The 26,066-nt window shown below is 44.2% G+C and overlaps 1 protein-coding gene across 1 annotated transcript in view; it reads right to left on the reverse strand.

Annotated features, from left to right (window-relative positions):
• col27a1b (collagen, type XXVII, alpha 1b) overlaps positions 1-26,066 on the reverse strand; it is a 740,056-nt gene that overhangs the window by 407,847 nt on the left and 306,143 nt on the right. The window contains exon 13 of the mRNA XM_070863596.1: positions 18,081-18,134. Within this exon, the coding sequence (XP_070719697.1) occupies positions 18,081-18,134 (54 nt within the window). The remainder of the gene's footprint in view (positions 1-18,080; positions 18,135-26,066) is intronic.

The raw sequence follows: 26,066 nt of genomic DNA on the forward strand, positions 1-26,066 counted from the left end.
CTTACAAAGTGTCCCACACGTGAAATCCTGATCAGCTCAAATAATGCATACATAGTCCCATTCCAAGCCCGAGCTTAATATCCAGCACCGAGCCTGCGGCCAGCATCTCGCCTGCAGGCCCATATAGCAGTGCCTGGTCTCCAGTCATCTTGGACCCCCTTGCCACTGGACCAAGACCTCGCTCAGCTAAGCCCGTGTGGTAGCCGGTGTGCAACGACCACCCCACGTTAAAAGAACTCACGCACAGGCATCTTCCACTCCGTTAACGTGAAGTTCTGGACCTGGAACACCAGGACCCTCATGGCAGCCACCAAAGTAAGTCTTCCTCGATTCCGAAGGACTACCTATGATGATGATGAGGTCTAATGAATAGTACCAGATGGAGCCGGGGAACAGAGCTCAGTAGGGCCAGGTTATGGAGAGTAATGATGCCAGGAGGCAGAGTGTAGTGAGGAGTGGAGCATAGCAGGGAAGACATGGAGCAGAGCACAATGGGGGTCCAGGGAGCAGAGCCAGAATGAGTTATTTTCTGATTGGTCTATGCACCTAAATAAGAACATAAGAAATAGGAGCAGGTTTCGGCCATTTGGCCCTTTGAGCCTGCTCCACAATTCATAGCTATTCTGATCCTGGCCTCAACTCCACTTCCACGCCTGCTCCCCATAACCCTTGACACCATTATCTTTCAAAAATCTATCGCCACCTTAAATATATTCAATGACTCAGCCACCACAGCTCTCTGAGGTAGAGAATTCCAAATATTCATGACCCTCTGAGAGAAGAAATTCCTCCTCATTTCCATTTTAAATGGGCGACACCTTATTTTGAAACTATGCCCCCTAGTGTTCTAGATTTCCCCACGAGGGCAAATATCCTCTCTGCATCTACTCTGTCAAGCCCCCTCAGAATCTTAAACGTTTCAATAAGATCACCTCTCATTCTTCTAAACTCCAATGAGTACCGGCTCAACCTGATCAACCTTTCTCCATATGACAACCCCTTCATCTTAGGAATCAACCTCGTGAATCTTCTCTGAACTGCCTCCAGTGCAAGTAAATCCATCCTTAAATAAGGAGACCAAAACTGTATGCAGTACTCCAGGTGTGGAGTACTTATTTATCTACCTAGCTATATTCATCTGTTTAGCCTGTGCCCATAGAGTGTGAGAAAGTGTCCATTGCACTTCAAAGTGTCCCACTTACAAAGGACTTCCACTTAAAATCCAGATTGCCTCATATTCATTAAAAAATAATCAAGATCACTGTTAACTGAACAATGCCGATTGCCTCAAATATGATTAAACCAAATTCACTGGCAGGAAAGATATGAACACGGCAGCTGGGGAATTTAAATTCAGTTAATAAAATCTGAATGGTGACAGATTAGGAAAAGGGGAGGTGCAACGAGACCTGGGTGTCATGCTACATCAGTCATTGAAGGTTGGCATGCAGGTACAGCAGACAGTTAAGAAAGCAAATGGCATGTTGGCCTTCATAGCGAGGGGATTTGAGTACAGGGGCAGGGAGGTGTTACTACAGTTGTACAGGGCATTGGTGAGGCCACACCTGGAGTATTGTGTACAGTTTTGGTCTCCTAACTTGAGGAAGGACATTCTTGTTATTGAGGGAGTGCAGCGAAGGTTCACCAGACTGATTCCCGGGATGGCGGGACTGACATATCAAGAAAGACTGGATCAACTGGGCTTGTATTCACTGGAGTTCAGAAGAATGAGAGGGGATCTCATAGAAACGTTTAAAATTCTGACTGGTTCAGACAGATTAGATGCAGGAAGAATGTTCCCAATGTTGGGGAAGTCCAGAACCAGGGGTCACAGTCTAAGTATAAGGGGTAAGCCATTTAGGACCGAGATGAGGAGAAACTTCTTCACCCAGAGAGTGGTGAACCTGTGGAATTCTCTACCACAGAAAGTTGTTGAGGCCAATTCACTAAATATATTCAAAAAGGAGTTAGATGTAGTCCTTACTACTAGGGGGATCAAGGGGTATGGCGAGAAAGCAGGAATAGGGTACTGAAGTTGCATGTTCAGCCATGAACTCATTGAATGGCGGTGCAGGCTCGAAGGGCCGAATGGCCTACTCCTGCACCTATTTTTTGTGTTTCTATGTTTCTAAAATAAATCTTGAATTTTTTAAAAAGCTACTGTCAGTAATGGTGACCATAAAACTACCGGATTGTCGGAAAAACCCAACTGATTCACTAATATCCTTTAGGGAAGGAAATCTGCCGTCCTTACCCGGTCTGGCCTACATGTGACTCCAGATCCACAGCAAGTGGCTGACTCTTAACTGCCCCTCTGAAATGACCCAACACTGTGGGAGTACTTTCACTGTACAGACTGCAGTGGTTCAAGAAGGCAGCTCACCACCACCTTCTCAAAGACAATTTGGGATGAGCAATAAATTTTGGCGCTATCAATGATGCCCACATCCCGTGAACAAATAATAAAAAAACAATCAAATTCTTGGAAAACTTTCCTCCGGTGCTTTGAGCAGCCCCTACCATATCTTATTAGGCTTTGCTCGTGTTGAATTCGAGGGTGTGCTTTTACATTGATGGGAGCATTATACAATATATTAAATAAAACACATGCAGGAGCGCATATATCTATTAACATACGGTGTTTTATTACATTAGCTCATATAGGATTGGAACTTGTGTCTCCATTTTCCTAGAACTGTTTTTTGTCTCACACTATCTAATGTTTCCTGTCTCCCTCTACCTTCCTGCTTGTCTTTCTCTTCTTCTGACTTTTTCTTTCTTGCTTTATGCCTCTTACACATTTTTTCCAGACGTCTATGCACCTTTGTACTTGTGTCTCTTTTCTGACTCTTCAGAAGCAGACGGGAGTGGATGACAATTCCACGTGGAAGTGTCAGTTGGAGGCCTGGCAGATTTTAACTGATGATGTTGGTCAACTGGTTGGCGGGGAAGGATGAAAATAGGGCGGCCTCCAGAAGGAAGCCAGTGTACCCTGTTTGGCCACGTCTTACCATGAAAACACCAACCAGGCAGATTCATAGAATAGTACAGCATAGAAGGAGGCCATTCGGCCCATCGAGACTGCGCCGGCTCTTTCAAAGAGCAATCCAGTTAGTCCCGCTCCTCTGCTCTTTCTCCATATCCCTGCAATTTCTTTCTCCTTTATAGAATTAAAAGTAGGGAAGGGATGCTAAACCTGTATCGAACCTTGGTTCGACCTCACTTTGAGTACTGCGTACAGTTCTGGTCGCCATATTATAAAAAGGATATAGAGGCACTGGAGAGGTGCAAAGAAGAATTACAAGGATGATACTAGAAATGCGAGGGTATACATATCAGGAAAGGATGAACAGGCTGGGTTGGGTCTCTTTTCTCTTGGAAAAAAGAAAGCTGAGGGGTGACCTAATAGAGGTCTTTAAAATTATGAAAAGTTTTGATAGAATGGATAGAGAGAGAATTTTTCCACTTGTGGGGAAGAGCACAACTAGTGGTCATCAATATAAGATAGTCACCAAAAAATACAAGAGGGAATTCAGAAAAAACTTCCTTTACCCGGAGAGTGGTGAGAATGTGGAACTCACTGCCACAGGGAGTGGTTGAAGCGAATATTATAGATGCATTTAAGGGGAGGCTAGACAAGTATATGAGGGAGAAGGGAATAGAGGGTTATGCTGATAGATTTAGATGAGGAAAGACTGGAGGCGGCTCGAGTGGAGCATAAACGCTGGCATGGACTGGTTGGGCCAAATGGCCTGTTTCTGTGCTGTATATCCTATGTTTTATCCAATTCCCTTTTGAAAGCTACTATTGAATCTGTATCCTCCAACTTATCAAAATCTCTATCAAAATCTGCCACACTTAGCTGGCAATGACTGTAGGGAAATCTCTTCATGTGGTCAAAGTTATCAGAGCGTGGCTGTGCCATTTACTGCGAGAACACCTACAGCTACCGTGCTGCATAGGGCTGTTGCATCCAGTGATGGCAATGGTTAACTGTGGACTGAAATTTAGTTCCGCCTTCACAAGACATGCTGCAATGTTGTCTTCTGGGAATGGTGCCATGGAGTGCGAAAGCGAGCCAGCCTCCATGCCAACACATAATGCAGCATCACCTCTACTTCATCAGCCATCGAAACATGGGCTCGAGTGCTGATTTGCTCCATCGGTTGCCCACAAACTCATGGGTGCACCACCAATTTCCTTTTTCTTCATCCCTTCTGAGCTTTTCCAAAGGCTTTCAGAACTTTTGTCCCTTTATGCGACATTCCACTGTAATTGTTGCCATCCCCTTAAATTTCACTTATAGTCAATTTTCTGCTCCTGCCACTAGTGTGTTCCCTGCCCTCCTTCCCATCTGCACCTGTAGATATGGAGTGAGTTCATCTTTGAAAATTGGGTGAAAACAGCACAATGCTATCCAAGTCTGTATAAAATCTCCTCCATAACATTGAAGCCTAAACTGCATCCACATCGGAAAGTCTATGCTCAGAAGCTGAATTGTAGCTGGCCTGATGCTGACTTGTGTAAAACACCTACCTAAACATCCATAAAACAGAACTATAAAAGACAAATTAAAAAAAAGAGTTTTCAGGACAAAATAAAGGATGAAAAATGGTTGAAGTCTTTAATTCTATACGGTTGACTTATCCTTAAAATAATTATCTTCGAATCAGATGTTAAACCGAGGCCCTGAATGGTCTCTCAGGTGGGTATAAAAAAATCCCAGGGCACTATTCGAAAGAAGAGCAGGGGAGATCTCCCTGGTGTCTTGGGGCCAATATTTATCCCTCAGCCAACATCACCAACACTCAGATTATCAGGAAATTAACACATTGCTGTTTGTGCTGCATATCCTATATATTTATCAATTCCCTTTTGAAAGCTACTATTGAATCTGTATCTGCCAATTTATCAAAATTATCAAAATCTGCCACACTTACCTGGCAATGACTGGGGAAATCTCTTCATGTGGTCAAAGTTCTCAGAGCAACAGTTGGGGTGGCTGGGCCATTTAATGCATCCACATCCGGACCGAGGTCAAGCAGGGCTGCGACATCGTGCCAACCCTCTTCTTGATCTTCCTCGCTGCCATGCTCCACCTCACACTCAACAAGCTCCCCGCTGGAGTGGAACTAAACTACAGAACCAGTGGTAAACTGTTCAACCTTCGTCACCTCCAGGCCAGATCCAAGACTGTCCCATCCTGTCATCGAGCTACAGTGTGTGGACGATGCTTGCGTCTGCGCACATGCAGAGGCTGAACTCCAAATCATAGTCAACATCGTCACTGCATACAAAAGCATCGGCCTTACACTAAACATCCGTAAGACAAAGGTCCTCCACCAACCTGACCCCGCCACATAGCACTACCCATCAGTCATCAAGATCCATGGCACGGCCATGGAAAATGTGGACCACTTTCCGCACCTTGGGAGCCTATTATCAGCAAGGGCAGACATCGACGACGAGGATCAACAGCGCCTCCAGTGCGCCAGTGCAGCCTTCGGACGCCTGAGGAAGATAGTTTTCGAAGATCAGGCCCTCATATCTGGCACCAAGCTCATGGTCTACAGGGCTGCAGTGATACCCACCCTCCTGTATGGCTCAGAGATGTGGACCATTTACAGTAGCCACTTCAAACCGCTGGAGAAATACCATCAACGATGTCTCCGCAAGATCCTGCAAATCCCCTGGGAGGACAGACGCACCAATGTCAGTGTCCTCAATCAGGCCAACATCCCCAGCATCGAAGCGCTGACCACACTCGACCAGCTCCACTGGGCGGGCCACATTGTTCGCATGCCTGACATGACTCCCAAAGCAAACACTCTACTTGGAACTCCTACACGACAAGCGAGCCCCAGGTGCGCAAAGGAAACGTTTCAAGGACACCCTCAAAGCTGCCTTGATAAAATGCAACATTCCAACCGACACCTGGGAGTCCCTGGCCAGAGACAGCCCTAAGTGGAGGAACAGCATCCGGGAGGGTGCTGAGCACCTCGAGTCTCGACGCCGAAAGCATGCAGAAAGCAAGCGCAGGCAGCGGAAGGAGCATGCAGCAAACCAGACTCCCCACCCACCCTTTCCTTCAACCACTGTCTGTCCCACCTGTGACAGAGACTGTAATTCCCGTATTGGACTGTTCAGTCACCTAAGAACTCACTTTCAGAGTGGAAGCAAGTCTTCCTTGATTTCGAGGGACTGCCTATGTGGGAGCTTGCTGTGTGCAAATTGGTTGCTGCGTTTCCTGCATTACAACAGTGATGACACTTCAAAAAGTACTTCATTGGCAGTAAAGCACTTTGGAACACCTCTTTTAAAAACTTTTGTTTTTAAACGGAGGTTTATATGGATGTCTAAAGCCATCAGCATCAGAGCATCAAAAGTAGCGACACAGGTTAATAAGGCCATAAAAAAAGCAAACATGGAGAAGTTATGTTAAACTTGGTTAGACCACAATGTGCACAGTTCTAGTCTCCATCTGATAAAAAGGATACAGAGGCACTGCAGAAAGTGCAAAAAAGATATACAAGGATGATACAAGAACCGAGAGGTTATATCGATCAGGAAAAATCGGGCTCTTTTCTCTAGAAAAGACAAGGCTGAGGGGTGACCTGATAGAGGTCTTTAAGATTTTGAAAGGGTTTGATAGATAGAGTGGATACAGAGAGTGTGTTTCCATTTGTGGGAGAGACCAATACTCGGGGTCATAAATATAAGATAGTCACTAATAAATCCAATAAGGAATTCAGGAGAAACTTCTTTAATAAAAAAGTGGTAAGAATGTGGAACTCGCTACCACAAAGAGTGGTTGAGGCATAGATAAGAACATAAGAAATAAGAGTAGGAGTAGGTAATACGGCCCCTCGAGCCTGCTCCACCATTCAATAAGATCATGGCTGATCTTCTACCTCAACTCCACTTTCCTGCACTATCCCCATAACCTTTCATTCTCTTAATATCCCCCCCCCCCACCACCCCACAATTTTCGTTTTTGTCCTGTAATCAATTAAGAGGTTAACCAAAGGAAATAAAAGAGAAAGAGATGCATTTAAAGGAAAGCTAGATAAACACCTGAGGGAGAAAGGAATATGCTGATAGGGTGAGATGAAGTAGGGTGGGAGGAGCCTTTTGTGGAGTATAAACCTCTCAAGGGCAATTAAGAATGGGCAAAAAATGCTGGCCTTGCCAGCAAAGCCCACATTCCAGGAACAAATTTAAAAGATGTCCTGTATCTGCACTTTATATTCTATATAATTCCACGTAATTATCTGTAATTCAATTTGAACATATATGGACATGAAGAAAAATAATAGTTGTTAAAGATATATGCAAAAAAGATTTGCAAGCAAGGCTGTAGAAGTGAAAGGTGTGGGGTTATGCAAGTCACACTGTCAATACTAAGATGGGTATGAGAACATACTGCAAGAAAAGATTTCCATGGGTCAAATCATCATCTTCACCGCTTATGGTCAAAGGCAAAACTTGCATTTGATCAAAGGTTGAGGCGAAGAACAGGTGGTGGATCCCATGCCAAGAAATAAACACGAGCAGGATATCAAAGGTCAATTTGAGATGGCATGGATCTGTGTAGATTATGTGCAAACATAATACCTGTAGCATAAACAATATTATTCAGATATTTTACAATTTGCACGCTATATTACATCAGTGTTGCACAAACATGGTGATATTCAATGTAACTCAGAAGCCATGTTGTTTTATGATGACAAGAATGTTACACTATGAAACACATAGGCCCTGAATTCACGGCCCCTATGGGCGCTTACGAGGGGCCCTGCGAACTGTATGCACCTAAACCTGGAACTTGTGATCTGTCAAGAATGCTCTTGACAGATTGCATGCCTCCGGAAATAAAGGGCCTCTGTGGGCAGAGAGTTGGGCTATTTGCCCAACCCTTGCCCAACGAATGCCCTTGAAATTCTTACGACTGATAAACGCAGGCGGAAGGCCTACTTTTATCAGCATGAGGCTTTTAAATGACAGAAAAATAATTTGTTTTCAATAATTTAAACATTTAACATCCTGTTAAAAATAAGGTAAGTTTATTTTTTAGAGCCATTAAAATATGTTAATTTATTATTCAAAAAAATTTAATTTTCGCTTTAAATAGTTACTTAAATTCCATTTTGATTAATTTTAAATATGTGATGTTTTTAAAAAAAAATGATTTTAAGAACTTGTGTGTTTTTGGCGCATTCCCATTCATACTTATGGTGATTCCGTACATATGGAATTTACAACAAGTATGAATGGGAATCCCTACTTTGATTGATTGGGCCAGCCCACATGATCCCAGGGAAGTGTCCCTGGGAATACGTGGGCTTGTACACAGGCCTTCGTGAAGAGGCCCAGGACCACAAGTCTCCGAACCTCAGGACCACCAGGTAAATGCGTACAAATTTTTCAGGTGGGAGGCATCTACCTGCTGGAAGCCTCCGACTGCAATTTCTGGGCCATTCTGCATGTTATCAGGATGCCTTGTGCAATCGCAGCAATTTTCTGAACATCCGTTCTGAAAATCAGCCTAATCATTTTAAACTCACAACTTTGAAAGATATGATTAAAATTTACAGCTTCCACAAACTTAACTGTTAACAAAAAGCTGTCTTGAAAAGGTAGATATAATAAAGTAATCAAACAAATATTAGGACTTTATTCTTAACCAAAATGTAAAACCAAACCAATTCAAAAAGCAGCCTTTCAACTATGTTGAAAAGTTAAGTAAAATAAAAAAAACTTTCAATACACTAACAGGTAAATATAACAGTGAAACCCTAAAAACCTGAATTACTCCAAATCTTAGAAAGAAAGAAAGACTTGCATTTCTATAGCCTCTTTCATGACCACTGGACGTCCCAAAGTGCTCGACAGCCAATGAAGTACTTTTTGAAGTGCAGTCACTGTTGTAATGTAGGAAACGCGGCAGCCAATTTGCACACAGCAAGCTCCCACAAACAGCAATGTGACAATGACCAGATAATCTGTTTTTTCTTTAGTGATGTTGATTTAATAACTATACCATAATGACCAAAAACATACAGGAAAGAGCACATTTTGTTTGAAGTTCATGTAAATGTGTGTGCAGGAGGGGCAACCTCAGATTGAATCAAAGGCCATCTGATACACAAATAAGCATAGATTGATTTTTTTTTCTAGAAGAAAAGAAAGCCTCCGAAACACATATACATAAGAAGAGGCCTTTTGTTGTATATAAAGACCAACAAAAAAAACTGAAAAATAATTAGCTGCAGGCCGAAAATGCTCAACTAAAGAACAAAGAAAGTAAGGAGAGAAAAATGAGCAGCACTGTCCAGATGAGGAATTCAAGGGCAGGGAAGTTCCAAATTCATGCCTTTGTTACATCTAGGCTGGATTACTCCTATGCACTCCTGGCTGGCCTCCCATGTTCTACTCTATGTAAACTTGAGATCATCCAGAACTCGGCAGCCCATGTCCTAACTCGCATCAAGTCCCGCTCGCCCATCAACCCTGTGTTCGTTGACTTACATTGGCTCCCGGTTAAGCAATGCCTCGATTTCAAAATTCTCATCCTTGTTTACAAATCCTTCCATGGCCTTGCCCCTCCCTATCTCCGTAATCTCCTCCAGCCTCATAAACCTCAGATATCTGCGCTCCTTGAATTCTGCCCTCTTGAGCATCCCTGATTATAATCGTTCAACCATTGGTGGCTGTGCCTTCAGCTGCCGAGGCCCCAAGCTCTGGAACTCCCTCCCTAAACCTCTCCGCCTCTCTACCTTTCTTTCTTCCTTTAAGAGGCTCCTTAAAAGCTACCTCTTTGACCAAACTTTTGGTCATCTGCCGTAATTTGTTATGTGGCTCGGTGTCAAATTTATGTCTAATAACACTCCTGTGAAGCGCCTTGGGATGTTTTACTATGTTAAAGGTGCTATATAAATATACGTTGTTGTTGTAAAACTCAAATCCCAGGGATAAGACTTGTGAAGAAAATATTATTGCAGGCATTGGCAACCCTGGAGACAACTGCATGGGTAGGTTTATTTGTTTTGGATGTGAATTTTTTTCGGTTATGTTTATTAAATTGGTATAACTTAGGCTTTAAAATCCAAATAGTAACTCAAACTACTTAAAAATAAAATCCTTTGAGCGATTATTTTGGCTGCTATTCTAGAGCTTGGTGATTCATAGTTGTCCCCCTGGCTGTTTAGTAAATGCCAAGAGTTGACTGGTTAGGGTGTTTCATTCAACCAGCATTGCTCACTTAACAGGTAGTAATTTCTGAATGCTTAATATATTTTTCAAAATGTGACATTTCAGTTTATCATCTGGCCAGAAATTGCAGTCGGCGGTGTACCCCCGGAGTTCGCTGCCAACCTGCGAAAAGAATACGCATCGTCCTGATGGCGGCCCTCCTGCAAAAACCTGCGCTCTAACACTACGAGTAGGAGGGCAGTGTAACGGCCCATGGATCCCAGGGGCACAGCCTGCGTGGAAGCATACCTGGGGTCACGTGGGCCCGGTTCTCCAATCAGAATACAGATTGTCATTCATTCATTTAAATTACTACATTACTTCATTACTACAGCCTTTAAAATAAATACAGATTTATCTTTTAGCGTGGGAATCCAATTTATTACTCATAATTCCCACTTTTAAACAAATACCGCACACTGCACAGAAAGTTATGAAATACTTTTTTTTAAACCTGCAGCTTTAACATACACTAGCATTGCTTCTCGTTAAAGCTTTCAAGTCATTTAATTTTTTTTTTTAAACATTTTTTTCATCTTGGGTATCGCCCAACACTGGAAACAGGCCGTGTGCCTGCTGGACCAGCCGCAAAATCTGTAATTGGTGGGCAAATAGCCCAACTCTGCGCCAGCAATTAGGTTTTCGCAGATGGAGCGGATGCCCTGTCAATGCGTATGTTGACAGACCACAAGTTCAGGATTTAGCGCATCCAGGTCTGGGGATGTGGAATTTCCTGTTATGCTATCTGGTGTACATCAGGAGCATTGAAGTGTGAAGTCATGAGCCCCCCCCACCCAGCTGTTATCTGCTATATCCAGTTAGCTGACTCTGTTGCAGGTGTCATTGTGCCTGGGATAGCTCCGGCTTATCCTGCTTAAGCAACGCCTCGATTTCAAAATTCACATCCTTGTTTTCAAATCCCTCCATGGCCTTGCTCCTCCCTATCTCTGTAATCTCCTCCAGCCCCACAACCCCTCTGAGATATCTGCGCTCCTCTAATTCTGTCCTCTCGAGCATCCTGATTATAATTGCTTAACCATTGGTGGCCGTGCCTTCTGTTGACTAGCCCCAAGCTCTGGAATTCCCTACTTAAACCTCTCTACCTCTCTTTCCTCCTTCAGTACGCTCCTTAAAACCTACCTCTTTCTGCCCTAATATCTCCTTATGTGGCTCAATGTCAAATTTATTTTAGTTTGTCTTATAATACTTCTGTGAAGCGCATTGGGACATTTTGCTACTTTAAAGGCACTATATAAATACAAGTTGTTGTTGTTGCTTATGTTCTCTGTGCTCCAGTGCCACCCTTTGCCTTCTCCTACTGCACTGTTGCACTATAGTATGCTTTATGACACCTGTAATGTATGCACCTGTGAGTATGCTCACAGATTTGTAGAGCTGTTACATTGTGAGTGGCTTAGCCAGTTCACAAGACTCAATAAAACCCTAGTCAGTTGAGTCTAGATCATCCACGATGACGTTTTCAGTTGTGAGCCTAGTGGATGAACTAGCAATGTGCAGTGTGATTGTTAAACCTTTGTTAATAAACCAACTAGTTCTTAATAGCAATGTGTTGCTATAAATTCTTAAGCAAAGAACCCATGAAGCAAATACATTTCAACACCGTTCACTTCCGTCGCTGCTATGGTGATAAAAGAAGAAAAAGACTTGGGCTAGACTTTTCACTTCACATCGCCCATATATCGTCCAAAACGGCCTTTCATCGCCCATTTTGACAAAAAAGTGGAAATTCAGGCTGGATCATCGCCGAAAAATTATCCCCCTGACTTTCGGCTCATATCGCCAAGCTGATCACCGAGCTGATCGCCGAGCACATTGCCCAGTCTAACTTTCGGCACATCGCCGGCTGATCGCTCGCTGACAACATTGCCGGGAAATAGTTGCTTTTCCCGGGCTTTACTCATAGAACTCGGCGCTACGTATGCTATTTTGAATATTGGAGGAAAGGAGGGAGGCTGCAAAAACAAGAGTGCTCTAATAATTTGTGAGTTATAAGTGTATTTGACAGATATATCCAGTCAAATTTAAACTTATATTACATTATAATTATATTTTCAATTATTTTCGTAGAAAGGTCAGTTTAGTAGTAGAAAAGGCATTTATATAAACAGTGAAAGAATGGGGGCTACATCTTAGAACATAAGAACATAAGAATTAGGAACAGGAGTAGGCCATCCAGCCCCTCGAGCCTGCTCCGCCATTCAACAAGATCATGGCTGATCTGGCCGTGGACTCAGCTCCACTTACCCGCCCGCTCCCCATAAACCCTTAATTCCCTTATTGGTTAAAAATCTATCAATCTGTGATTTGAATACATTCAATGAGCTAGCCTCAACTGCTTCCTTGGGCAGAGAATTCCACAGATTCACAACCCTCTGGGAGAAGAAATTCCTTCTCAACTCGGTTTTAAATTGGCTCCCCCGTATTTTGAGGCTGTGCCCCCTAGTTCTAGTCTCCCCGACCAGTGGAAACAACCTCTCTGCCTCTTTCTTGTCTATCCCTTTCATTATTTTAAATGTTTCTATAAGATCACCCCTCATCCTTCTGAATTCCAACGAGTAAAGACCCAAGTCTACTCAATCTCTCATCATAAGGTAACCCCCTCATCTCCGGAATCAGCCTAGTGAATCGTCTCTGTACCCCCTCCAAAGCTAGTATATCCTTCCTTAAGTAAGGTGACCAAAACTGCATGCAGTACTCCAGGTGCGGCCTCACCAATACCCTGTACAGTTGCAGCAGGACCTCCCTGCTTTTGTACTCCATCCCTCTCGCAATGAAGGCCAACATTCCATTCACCTTCCTGATTACCTGCTGCACCTGCAAACTAACTTTTTGGGATTCATGCACAAGGACCCCCAGGTCCCTCTGCACTGCAGCATGTTGTAATTTCTCCCCATTCAAATAATATTCCCTTTTACTGTTTTTTTTTCCCCAAGGTGGATGACCTCACATTTTCCGACATTGTATTCCATCTGCCAAACCTTAGCCCATTCACTTAACCTATCTAAATCTCTTTGCAGCCTCTCTGTGTCAACCTGCTTTCCCACTAATCTTTGTGTCATCTGCAAATTTTGTTACACTACACTCTGTCCCCTCTTCCAGGCCATCTATGTATATTGTAAACAGTTGTGGTCCCAGCACCGATCCCTGTGGCACACCACTAACCACCAATTTCCAACCCGAAAAGGACCCATTTATCCCGACTCTCTGCATTCTGTTAGCCAGCCAATTCTCAATCCATGCTAATACATTTCCTCTGACTCCGCGTACCTTTATCTTCTGCAGTAACCTTTTGTGTGGCACCTTATCGAATGCCTTTTGGAAATCTAAATACACCACATCCATCGGTACACTTCTATCCACCATGCTCATTATATCCTCAAAGAATTCCAGTAAATTAGTTAAACATGATTTCCCCTTCATGAATCCATGTTGCCTCTGCTTGATTGCACTATTCCTATCTAGATGTCCCGCTATTTCTTCCTTAATGATAGCTTCAAGCATTTTCCCCACTACAGATGTTAAACTAACCGGCTGATAGTTACCTGCCTTTTGTCTGCCCCCTTTTTTTAAACAGAGGCGTTACATTAGCTGCTTTCCAATACGCTGGTACCTCCCCAGAGTCCAGAGAATTTTGGTAGATTATAATGAATGCATCTGCTATAACTTCCGCCATCTCTTTTAATACCCTGGGATGCATTTCATCAGGACCAGGGGACTTGTCTACCTTGAGATCCATTAGCCTGTCCAGCACTACCACCCTACTGATAGTGATTATTTCAAGGTCCTCCCTTCCCACATTCCTGTGACCAGCAATTTTTGGCATGGTTTTTGTGTCTTGCACTGTGAAGATCGAAGCAAAATAATTGTTTAAGGTCTCAGCCATTTCCACATTTCCCATTATTAAATCCCCCTTCTCATCTTCTGAGGGACCAACATTTACTTTAGTCACTATTTTCCGTTTTATATATCGGTAAAAGCTTTTACTATCTGTTTTTATGTTTTGCGCAAGTTTACTTTCGTAATCTATTTTTCCTTTCTTTATTGCTTTCTTAGTCATTCTTTGGTGTCGTTTAAAATTTTCCCAATCTTTTAGTTTCCCACTAACCTTGGCCACCTTATATGCATTGGTTTTTAATTTGATACTCTCCTTTATTTCCTTGGTTATCCACGGCTGGTTATCCCTTCTCTTACCGCCCTTCTTTTTCACTGGAATATATTTTTGTTGAGCACTATGAAAGAGCTCCTTAAAAGTCCTCCACTGTTCCTCAATTGTGCCACTGTTTAGTCTGTGTTTCCAGTCTACTTTAGCCAACTCTGCCCTCATCCCACTGTTTAAGCATAGTACACTCGTTTGAGACACTACTTCCTCACCCTCAATCTGTATTACAAATTCAACCATACTGTGATCACTCATTCCGAGAGGATCTTTAACTCGGAGATCGTTTATTATTCCTGTCTCATTACACAGGACCAGATCTAAGATAGCTTGCTCCCTTGTAGGTTCTGTCACATACTGTTCTAAGAAACAATCCCGTATGCATTCTCTGCCATTACTTGTAAGTGCAGAACTGCTGGCATCTGAGCTTGAGTTAAGTGAAGAGTTAAGTGAAGGGGTCAATCGTAGAGGTCACAGACTAAAGCGTGAACGTATGAGGAGACTTTACAGCCGAAGAACTTACAAGGAAAAGCAATCTTACCTGAATGTGTCTGATATTGTGTGCCTTCGGAGGTTGCACTTCCGAAAGGAGGTCATCGATGAGATTTTTCAGCTCATTAAAGAGGACCTGCAGCCTGCCAGCACCATCAGGACCGCACTGTCCGTTGAGGTAAAGATTACTGCGGCACTATTCTTCTACGCATCGGGCTCCTTTCAGGCTTCAGCTGGTGACATCTGCCGTATCTCTCAGCACGCCACACACTGCTCCATTCGACAGGTGACTCAAGCCCATTACGTTAGCAGGATGGACTTTATAAGCTTCCCTATGACCAGGGAGGCACAAACCTCCTGAACGAGTATCCTCGTTTGTCCTATCTGAGAGGTGCTTGGCCCTTTTGCGAGCCTTCTCCACATCAGACGATGATCTTTATAAGTTTTATAATATTTTGATTTTACATTTTAAAATTAATGTTTCGACTACATGATTTCAAATAAACGTTTTCATACTAATGTTTTCCAATTTATCACTTTTTGCTCTCTTAATCCTCTCTTAATCCTAATCCAAGCTCTCTCCTCCTTCTTGCTCTCTCTCTCTCTCTCTCTCCCACCACAATCGGCCTTCTGCACATGTGTGGATGACCCCTGACCTCCCAAAATGCACAAAATGCTGTCAACCAGAAAAAAGAAAAAAAAAATCGCATGCGCAGAAGGCCGTTGCTAGGGAAGCTTTTGCTGGCCATTCATTGGGCGAACGTCACATTGTTGACCTTTTGCATCGCCCATTTGACATCGCTGGCCTATTGCCGAGTAGAAAATCACCATCCAAAAAATCACCATCCAAAGGCTGGGACATCGAACAAAGCTGTAACATCGGCCATTTTGTGGGCAATAGACAGCAAAGTGGAAAGTCTAGCTCTTGCATTTATTTAGCACCTTTCACGACCACCGGACATCTCAAAGCGCTTTACAACCAATGAAGTAGTTTTTTTGAAGGGTAGTCACAGTTGTAATGTAGGAATCGCGGCAGTTCAATTTGTGTACAGTAAGCTCCCACAAACAGCAATGTGATAATGACCAGATAATCTATTTTTGTTATGTTGATTGAGGGATAAATATCAGCCCGGGCACTTCATTCATTTAACCAAACTAACTACAGATCTGATATGGGGCGGGGGGGTGGGGGGGGGGGAGGTGGGGGGCAGGGGAAGAAATACATTACCAAGGCCTTGTTGGCACAATTTTGACAATGGTCATAGAACCACGTTTAGAGTGCGACTCCTCACAGCACTTTCTACTCATATTACAAAACTGTCAAAACAGCAAAATATGGGCCACCGCCAATAATATTGAAGGAACTGTATTTCAGCATTAAATAAGATCCAATTGAAATAAATTACACTCAGTTGGTGGCTGGACACAACCAATAAGTTGTATTATATCGCATTCAATGTTCAATGGGTGGTGAATTCTTCTATTTATATGCAGATATTTCCAAAGCTATAAAAGTCTGGGTATTTCATAAGTCCCGACTGCAAATGTAACTTTATATACCCAATCTGATCTCTCCGTCCTCAGCCTCTTACACTGGTCCAATGAAGCTCAACGTAAGCTCGAAGAACAGCATCTCATCTTTTATTTAGGCACTCTACAGCCTTCTGTACTCAACATCGAGTTCAACAATTACAAACCATATCCTCTGGCCCTATTTTTCTCCCCTGTTTTTTTCTCTTTCCCACAGCAGCTGTTGGTGATTCTGCCATTTACAGCCTATCTAGACTCATCTTTTGTTTCTTAACTTGTCCCATTACCATCTCCTTTTGCCTTGCTCCATCATCCCTTTTGTCTCTTAATCTCTCCTACCTTCCAGCAGACCTTTATCACAGACCTTCCCATTTGCTCTTTCCTCCCCCACCCTCTTTTCTCTGCCCCTACACTTGCTTAAAAACCTGTTACATCCCTAACTTTTTCCAGTTCTGACAAAGGGTCATCGACCTGAAACGTTAACTCTGCTTCTCTCTCCACAGATGATGCCTGACCTGCTGAGTATTTCCAGCATTTTGTGTTTTTATTTCAGATTTCCAGCATCCGCAGTATTTTGCTTTTGTCTACATAGGCAGTGCCTGGTCTCTAGCTTTCCCAGTGCAACAGAGGGTGTCAGGCACCCAGCGCATCCTTGGATATTGCTCTAAAATTCTTATTTTACACAAAGTGATTTGCATGAGGCCTTGCAGATCAGGCAGCGGTCTTCCTGGATGGGAAACAACCAGTGGCTCTAGCACACTGAATCATAGAAATTTACTGCACTGAAGGAGGCTCTTTGGCCCATCCTATCTATGCCGAAACCTGATCCATTCATTTCCTACTTCTGCACAGCAGTAACACTAGCTTCCTACCATAGCCTGAGCACAAGCTATCACAAGCACTTTTTTTAAAATCCCAAAGTATTAAAACCAATATTTGATTGACAAACGTACAAAATTACATTTAAGAATGCATTTGCCCCAGCACTAGTCAAATGAAAGGACCCGGCGCTATTCTTTAAAAAAAAAACTGCCAATAAGCATTATTATTTGAACCAGATCTGTAAGTAGAATGCTTGCATGTGTAAAGCTAAGCCACAGCCTGTGTTTCCTTGCACGTTGGGTGTGATACTGATACAATACCAGAAAATAAACGAGTCTGCATGACTCACTGTCATCCTGTTAACTCCATTGATGTGGCAAATAAAGTCTGCAGCAGCCTGAAACAACTTGGACTGTTCTCAATAATTATAATATTCTATTGACACTGTCCACAGCAAGGAAACACTATAAAGTATGTGTGGAACTTAATAAACTAGTGGCGCTCTGTGATTATATTTTCTCAGACTGGATGATTACATCATCAGGCCAGTTTGGCCTCCAGCAACTATTTACGTAAGGAAACATGTGTAAGGAGACCAACGCCATTGTCCATCTCGAAGGAAGGGAAAAATTGACATGTCTCTGATGATTACATAAGAAGCAAAGAGATGGCCCAATGCATCTCGACTCCTACGTGAAGAGGCCGCGCTGGTGGAAAACAATTCTTGGCAGATAGTAAAGAGGAAAAAAAAAATCAAGGAAGAAAAATAAAGCAAACTGATCTACCGACATATATGTGAACTTACTGGACTTCCGTCTGAGCCTGGTGATCCCCGCTCCCCAAAATTTCCTGGAAATCCCTGCGGAGAGGAGAAACATTTTATCAGCACAAAAAAACAATAGAAAAACAGTTTCACAGAATAAAGAAACGGCAGGTTCAACTGAAATATGGATAGTAATTTTCTAAATATTTCAGTTCAGCTGCCTACTCTGTATCGAGCATCATTTCCATGGATAGGTTGCCTTCAAGCGACAGTTTTTAAGTCAGGTTGCAAGAGTAGTTTCAGCTGTGCTACCAATGCAGGGGCGGCATTTTCCTTTGGCCCAGTGCCAAGGTTCCCTACATTTCACCAGACAACGATACTAAATGTAACCTACTTAATCTGGTGTCAAATCCCCACACATTTTGCCTGGAGCTATTTAGATCATTCTCTTCATAGTCTTGAAAAGCTTAAATTAGGTTGTATGAAAGATCCCTTTCCCAAAGGCAACAAACCTAGGGGGCAAAACTGCCTTTTTAGAGGCCTGTTAGTGCCCCTTTAAGCGAAGGGGAAGGGCGTTGAAGCACGTCAGCACTACGCGGAGCATCCGCATAGCGCTTGACTCCCCGCCCCAGTAGCGCCCCGGGAACCGTCCCTAATGGAAATGGAGTGCCCGAGATTGTGCTCCACTTCCTTACAGGGGCGGTAAGCCCAATACAGCGGCAGGGGCGGGACTTCTGCGCTGGCCGCAGGAAGTCCCGGCCCCAGCTGGATGCCGCCCCCAATTGGGGCACAGGGCAATTTCGCCTCCCTAATCGTCAACCTTTCCTCATAACCATAGTCACCTTTTGAAAAGTTTCTTCTAGCACTCAGTTTGGCCATTTTTGGGGGACCAGTGTCCAAGAGTTGGCCCCCTGTGTCTGTACTACTAAAATCCAGCTGCTCTGCTGTGGCAGAATAATGGTTCTAGTAGGGTAAATGTTCACAGACACCAGTCTCCCAGTACAAAAAACTATAGTCGCCTGTTTATGTAACCTAACAAAGGAAACAATATCCTTTCAGTAATTAGGTGATCAGAACTGCACACAGTTATGTAGATCGATTTGACAACCCTTTATACTTTGGAAATGTGAGGTGATTTTAATGAGACAGGTTGAAAAGCTGTGTATGCTTTGCTTTTGCAAAAAAAAAAGCTTTGTTCAATAAAATACATGCATCTTATTCAAGGCTCACTGGGCCTGAATTTGCGGTCGGAGGCTTCCTGCGGGCGAATACCTCTGAACCGCAAGAAAAGTACGGACCTACCAGACGGTCCCAGAGGTTCGAACACTTGCGCTTCTGGGCCTGCAGGCGTGCGCATGCGTGAAGGCCCACGTACCCCAGAGGCGCAGGCAGTTTGCGGGCGTCCCTGGGATCACGTGGGCCAGGCCAACCAATCAAAAAGGAGGATCCCCATTCATCATCATCATCATTATGCTTATGGGGATTGCATTTACGTACAGAATCCCCATGAGCATGAATGGGAATCCCTTAAAGAAGAAAATGACACACCAGTTAAATAAAAATAAATTGCACATTCAAAATTAATTAAAGCACAATTTAAACATTTAAAAGATACATTTTTTGAAAAATAAATTTAAACGTTTTAAAGGGTCTAAAAATAACATACAACTAATTTTTATGTTTACAATTAAAAAAAATATTTTAATAGTTAAACTCTTCGGCTGGTTAAAAAAAAAGGCCCTACGCCTGTTTTTACTAGGCATAAAAGTTTCAGTGGCATTCGCTGGGCAGTAGCCTTTGCCAGCGAATATCCGTTTCCCGGAGACGCAGTCATTTCTGTCAAGCTGAAACCTGACAGATTGCAAGTTCTGGGTTTTTGCACATGAGCAGCACGTACGGAAACCAGGAACTTGCAGACGTACTTACGGTCGCATACGCAGTCATAGGCCCCGGAAAATCCCGGCCATTACATTTTATTACATTCATTGGGGATAATTTTGACTTTGGGTGACAGTTTAAAATGGCTGATATCAACAGAGCCAGCCATTCTACATCCCTTCCCAATATTCATTTCCATTGGCTTCAGAAGGAGATATTAGGAGAGGTGACCAAAGGCTTGATTGAGCCAGCGGGTTTTAAGAAGGATCTTAAAGGAGAAGAGGGAGGTGGAGAGGTGGAGAGGTTTAGGTAGGGGGGAATTTCAGAGTTTGGGGCCTAGGCAGTTGAAGGCACAACCACCAAAAATGCGACATATGGGGAGATGTGCACAAGAGGCGAGAGTCAGAGTCACGAGGAGTGCAGGATCGCTGAATTTACCCTAAATTTTTTGTGAAACCTAATGCTGTCGTACGTCATCTAGGTAACAGAATTTTTGTAGTAGTGAGAAATAATATGAAATCTGAAATACCTTATGTCGCTCCTCCGCAAACCTCCTCCCTCCATAGAAATGATGGGGTATTTTCTGAGTATGAACTGCAACAGGGTCATCTTGTGTGCTGCTGCCTACACATATCGGAAAATGCCATGTGCAATGTCCACAGTTTTCCATTCATTAAAATCCATGTTGCACACACTCAAAATTATCCAATATGTGCTGGCAGCAGGCAAACTATACTTGGAAAATTACTTCCATTGTGGAAAACTACCTCCAATGTTCCAGTATGATCTACTTGACTAATGAGACAGTAAATTTTTCAAACATGTGATTAAACCTTTACATATGTTAATCAGTTGAGGATCAGAGTTGTACACATGTCTGATCAAAGCCGAGATTGAACTAACTGAAAGACAATTAAGCTTTTGCCAGAGGCAAGGCCAGGATGTGAATTCCAGTATTACCGCAAGGTCAGAACTTGACAGTTACACTTACGTCATATATTCCCCGGCACTTTGGGGCTGGACTTAGTTCTTAAAACCGTATTTCAACATTTTTCTTACTAACTTCTGTACCACAGCACAATGGCATCCGCTGTCAGAGTAGAAATTGAACAGTACTGGGAGAGATTCTGTGCCCATTTGCGATCAATGGGTAGCTTTGAAAGGCAGTGAGAATTTCGTGATGGACCATAAGAATTGAGAAATGAATTTCAGACATCAATGGAGACAAATGCAACTTGCGCCAGTGTCCAGTGCAGGGTGAGCAGCGGGATCTGAACGCGCGCCTGAAGACGTTGGCCTGAGACCCAATCGATATTGTGGGGTGGGGGGGGGCAGGGGATAAGAGAGAGGTGAGGAGGAGTGTGAGAGCCCAGGCCGGCACACAGTATTTCTGTGAAGTCAGCAAAAAGATTCCTGTTAAAGTAAGTCACTATTATTTGTGACAAACACTCGCACAAGTGGACTTGAACTTTTTTTTTCTATCTCAAACTATTTCAACCATTCACCTTGTACGATACTGGGTTGTAACAGATGCCCTGATTCAGTCCTAGCACAACAGAAGTAGCCCAAGGTATGTTTTGCATAAATGGTGATGCTTGGGGCACATGGCCTATTTATAATTGCCAAGTGCTTATGGCAAGTCGTGTGTAGAACAATTGTTGCAAGGGCTTCTCACAAGGAATAGGCATCCTAAAGTTCGAGCATCCGATTTGGCTGTGATGCTGCACAGCTGTAGGGAATTGCCAATGCTCTATGTATTTCCAACATTTGTATCTTTTCATCTGCTTTGAGAACAAACGGCGTCTAATCATAGACTCACAAATGTGCGCATCCCAAACATTTCAAGCCCCTAGCCTATTCTGAGGAGACCACCCAAAAAAATTATAGACTGGAAGAGCATTGCGAGCCTGGAGAATGGTGAAGCAGGAGCCATCTCACAAACCCATGGTTAGTACCATATTGCTTATCTTAGATAATGTTGTCCTGCTGAAAAACTTAAGAACGCAAGAATTAGGAGCAGGAGTAGGCCTGCTCCGCCATTCAATAAGATCGTGGCTGATCCTCGACCGCAACTCCACTTTCCCGCCTGATCCCCATATCACTTGTGTTATATATGTGGACTTGTATTTACTCTGTACAGCCACCAGAGGACTCATTCCCCAGAGTCCCAAGGAATGCCATAATCCCTTGGGAGCACAGGTATTTAAGAAGGCTTCACAGGTTGGAGAGGCACTCTGGAGACCTGCAATAAAAGACTAAGGTCACACATTACTTTGAGCTCACAGTATTCAGTCTGACTCTTTCTCCATACCCAACAACTGGCGACGAGATACAGATAGCGAACCCAAAGATGCAGAAAACAGTAGGCATCCTGGAGAAATTTTCGGAGGGAGAAGATTGGGAAACTTTTGTGGAGCGACTCAACCAATACTTCGTGGCCAATGAGCTAGATAGGGAAGAGAGCACTGCCAAACGAAGGGTGATCCTCCTCACTGTCTGTGGGGCACCAACATATGGCCTCATGAAGAATTTGCTCTCTCCAGCGAAACCTAGAGAGAAATCGTACGACAATTTGTGCACACTGGTCCGAGAGCATTTTAACCCGAAGGAAAGCGTTCTGATGGCGAGGTATCGGTTTTCCACCTACAAAAGGTCTGAAGGCCAGGAATGGCGAGTTATGTCGCCGAGCTGAGACGCCTTGCAGGACCTTGCGAATTTGAAGGACATTTGGAGCACATGCTCAGAGACTTTTTCGTACTTGGCATTGGCCACGAAATCATACTTCGCAAACTTTTGACTGTAGAGACCCCAACCTTGAGTAAGGCCATAGCGATAGCCCAGTCATTCATTGCCATCAGTGACAATACTAAGCAAATCTCTCAGCACACAAGTACTGCTACAAGTACTGTGAACAAAGTGATGTTGTTTTCGAATTGTAACATACAGGGCAGGTCACACATACCTGCAGCTATACGTTTGCAGATGTCTCAGAGTCCATCATCAAGAATGATGAATGCAAAGCCATTAACAGCTGGTTGGCGCTGCGGGGGTGATCATCGTTTCCATTCATGCCGATTCAAAGGATACGTTTGCAAGGGCTGTGGAACAATGGGACACCTCCAACAAGTGTGCAGGCGAGTTGCTAAGCCTGTTAAACCTGCAAAGCACCATGTTGCAGAGGAGGAACACGACGAAACAGAGCCCCAGATAGAGGAGGCAGAGGTACATGGGGTACATACATTCACCACGAATTGTCCCCCGATAATGCTGAATGTTGAACTAAATGGACTCCAGGTATCAATGGAGCTGGACACGGGCGCAAGCCAGTCCATCATGGGCAAAAAGACTTTCGAGAGGTGTGGTGCAACAAGGCCTCAAGGCTTGTCTTATCTCCAATTTGCACGAAACTAAGAACTTACACAAAAAGACTGGTTCCTGTAATCGGCAGTGCTATTGTAAAGGTCTCCTACGATGGAGCGGTGCACAAGCTACCACTCTGGGTGGTACCGGACGATGGTCCCACGCTGCTCGGCAGGAGCTGGCTGGGAAAGATACGCTGGAACTGCGATAATGTCCGAGCACTATCGCCCCCTGATGACACTTCGTGTGCCCAGGTCTTAAACAAATTTCCTTCGCTGTTCAAAGCAGGCATCGGGAAATTCCAAGGAGCAAAAGTGCAGATCCACCTAATTCCAGGGGCGCGATCCATCCATCACAAGGCGAGAGCAGTACAGTACATGATGAGAGAAAGGGTAGAGATCGAGCTAGACCGGCTGCAACGAGAGGGCATCATTTCACCGATTGACTTCAGCGAGTGGGCCAGTCCTATTGTCCCAGTCCTCAAGACGACACCATCAGAATCTGTGGTGATTACAAAGTAACTATCAATCATTTCTCCCTGCAGGTCCAATACCCACTACCAAAAGCCGACGACTTCTTTGCAACGCTGGTGGGAGGAAAGACGTTCACAAAGCTGTATCTGACTTCAGCCTACATGACGCAGGAATTGGAAGAATCATCAAAGGCCCTCAACTGCATCAACACGCACAAAGATCTTTTTGTTTATAACAGGTGCCCGTTTGGAATCTGATCAGCGGCTACGATATTCCAGAGAAACATGGAAAGTTTACTGAAGTCGGTCCCGCACACCGTGGTTTTCCAGGACAACATCTTGGTCGCAGGTCGGGACACAGTCAAGCATCTGCAGAACCTGGAGGAGGTTCTTAGTCGACTCAACCACATGGGGCTCAGGTTAAAATGCTCGAAGTGCGTTTTCCTGGTGCCTGAAGTGGAGTTCCTGGGAAGGAGGATTGCGGCGGACGGCATCAGGCCCACCAACGTGAAGACGGAGGCAATCGAGAATGCACCGAGGCCACAGAACGTGACGGAGCTGCGGTCGTTTCTGGGACTCTTGAACTACTTTGATAACTTCCTACCGGGTCTCAGCACCCTGCTAGAACCACTACATGTCTTACTACGAAAAGGGGGTGAATGGGTTTGGGGCAAAAGCCAAGAAAATGCCTTTGTAAAAGCGAGAAAATTGTTATGCTCAAACAAATTGCTTGTGTTGTATGATCCATGTAAGCGTTTGGTACTAGCATGTGATGCGTCGTCATATGGCGTCGGGTGTGTATTGCAACAAGCTAATGATGTCAGGAAACTGCAACTGGTTGCTTATGCATCCAGGAGTCTGTCTAAGGTTGAGAGAGCCTACAGCATATTTGAAAAAGAAGTGTTAGCGTGTGTCGATGGGGTAAAGAAAATGCATCAATTCGAATTGGGCTAAAATTCGAATTGGAAACTGACCATAAGCCACATATCCCTGTTCTCCGAGAGTAAAGGGATCAATACCAACACATCGGCCCGCATCCAGAGATGGGCGCTCACGTCCGCATACAACTACGCCATCCGCCACAGGCCAGGTACAGAAAACTGCGCCGATGCTCTCAGTAGGCTGCCATTGCCCACCACGGGGGTGGAAATGGCGCAGCCCACAGATCTAGCCATGGTTCTGGAAACATTTGAGAGTGAGCAATCACCCATCACTGCCCGGCAGATCAAAACCTGGACAAGCCAGGACCCCTTATTATCTCTAGTCAAAAGCTGTGTGCTTCACAGGAGCTGGTCCAGTGTCCCATTGGAAATGCAGGAAGAGATAAAGCCGTTCCAGCGGCGTAAAGATGAAATGTCTATACAGGCAGACTGCCTTCTGTGGGGCAATCGAGTATTGGTTCCTAAGAAGGGCAGAGACACTTCATCAATGAACTCCACAGTACCCATCCAGGCATCGTAATGATGAAAATGATAGCCAGATCCCACATGTGGTGGCCCGGTATCGATGCGGACTTAGAGTCCTGCGTCCACAGATGTAATACATGCTCGCAGTTAAGCAATGTACCCAGGGAGGCGCCGCTAAGTTTATGGTCTTGGCCCTCCAAACCATGGTCTAGGGTACACATCGATTATGCAGGCCCGTCCTTGGGTAAAATGTTCCTTGTGGTTGTAGACACGTACTCCAAGTGGATTGAATGTGAGATCACGTCAGCTAGCACGTCCACTGCCACTACTGAAAGCCTGCGGGCCATGTTTGCCACACACGGCTTACCCGATGTCCTGGTGAGCGACAAAGGGCCATGTTGTACCAGTGCTGAGTTCAAAGAATTCATGACCCATAACGGGATCAAACATGTCACATCTGCCCTGTTTAAACCAGCGTCCAATGGTCAAGCAGAGAGAGCAGTGCAAACCATCAAGCAAGGCTTGAAGAGGGTAGCTGAAGGCTCACTGCAGACTCGCCTATCACGAGTCCTGCTTAGCTACCGCATGAGACCCCACTCACTCACTGGGATCCCACCTGCTGAACTGCTCATGAAAAGAGCACTCAAGACAAGGCTCTCGTTAGTTCACCCTGATCTACATGAACAGGTAGAGAGCAGGCGGCTTCAACAAAGTGCATACCATGATAGCGCAAATGTGTCACGCGAGATTGAAATCGATGATCCTGTATTTGTTTTAAATTATGGATAAGGTCCCAAGTGGCTTCCCGGCACTGTCATGGCCAAAGAGGGGAGCAGGGTGTTTTGGGTCAAACTTTCAAATGGACTCATTCACCGGAAACACTTGGACCAATCAAACTCAGATTCACGGACT

This window comes from Pristiophorus japonicus, chromosome 20 (genome assembly GCF_044704955.1).
Source record: "Pristiophorus japonicus isolate sPriJap1 chromosome 20, sPriJap1.hap1, whole genome shotgun sequence".
Classification (NCBI taxonomy): domain Eukaryota; kingdom Metazoa; phylum Chordata; class Chondrichthyes; family Pristiophoridae; genus Pristiophorus; species Pristiophorus japonicus.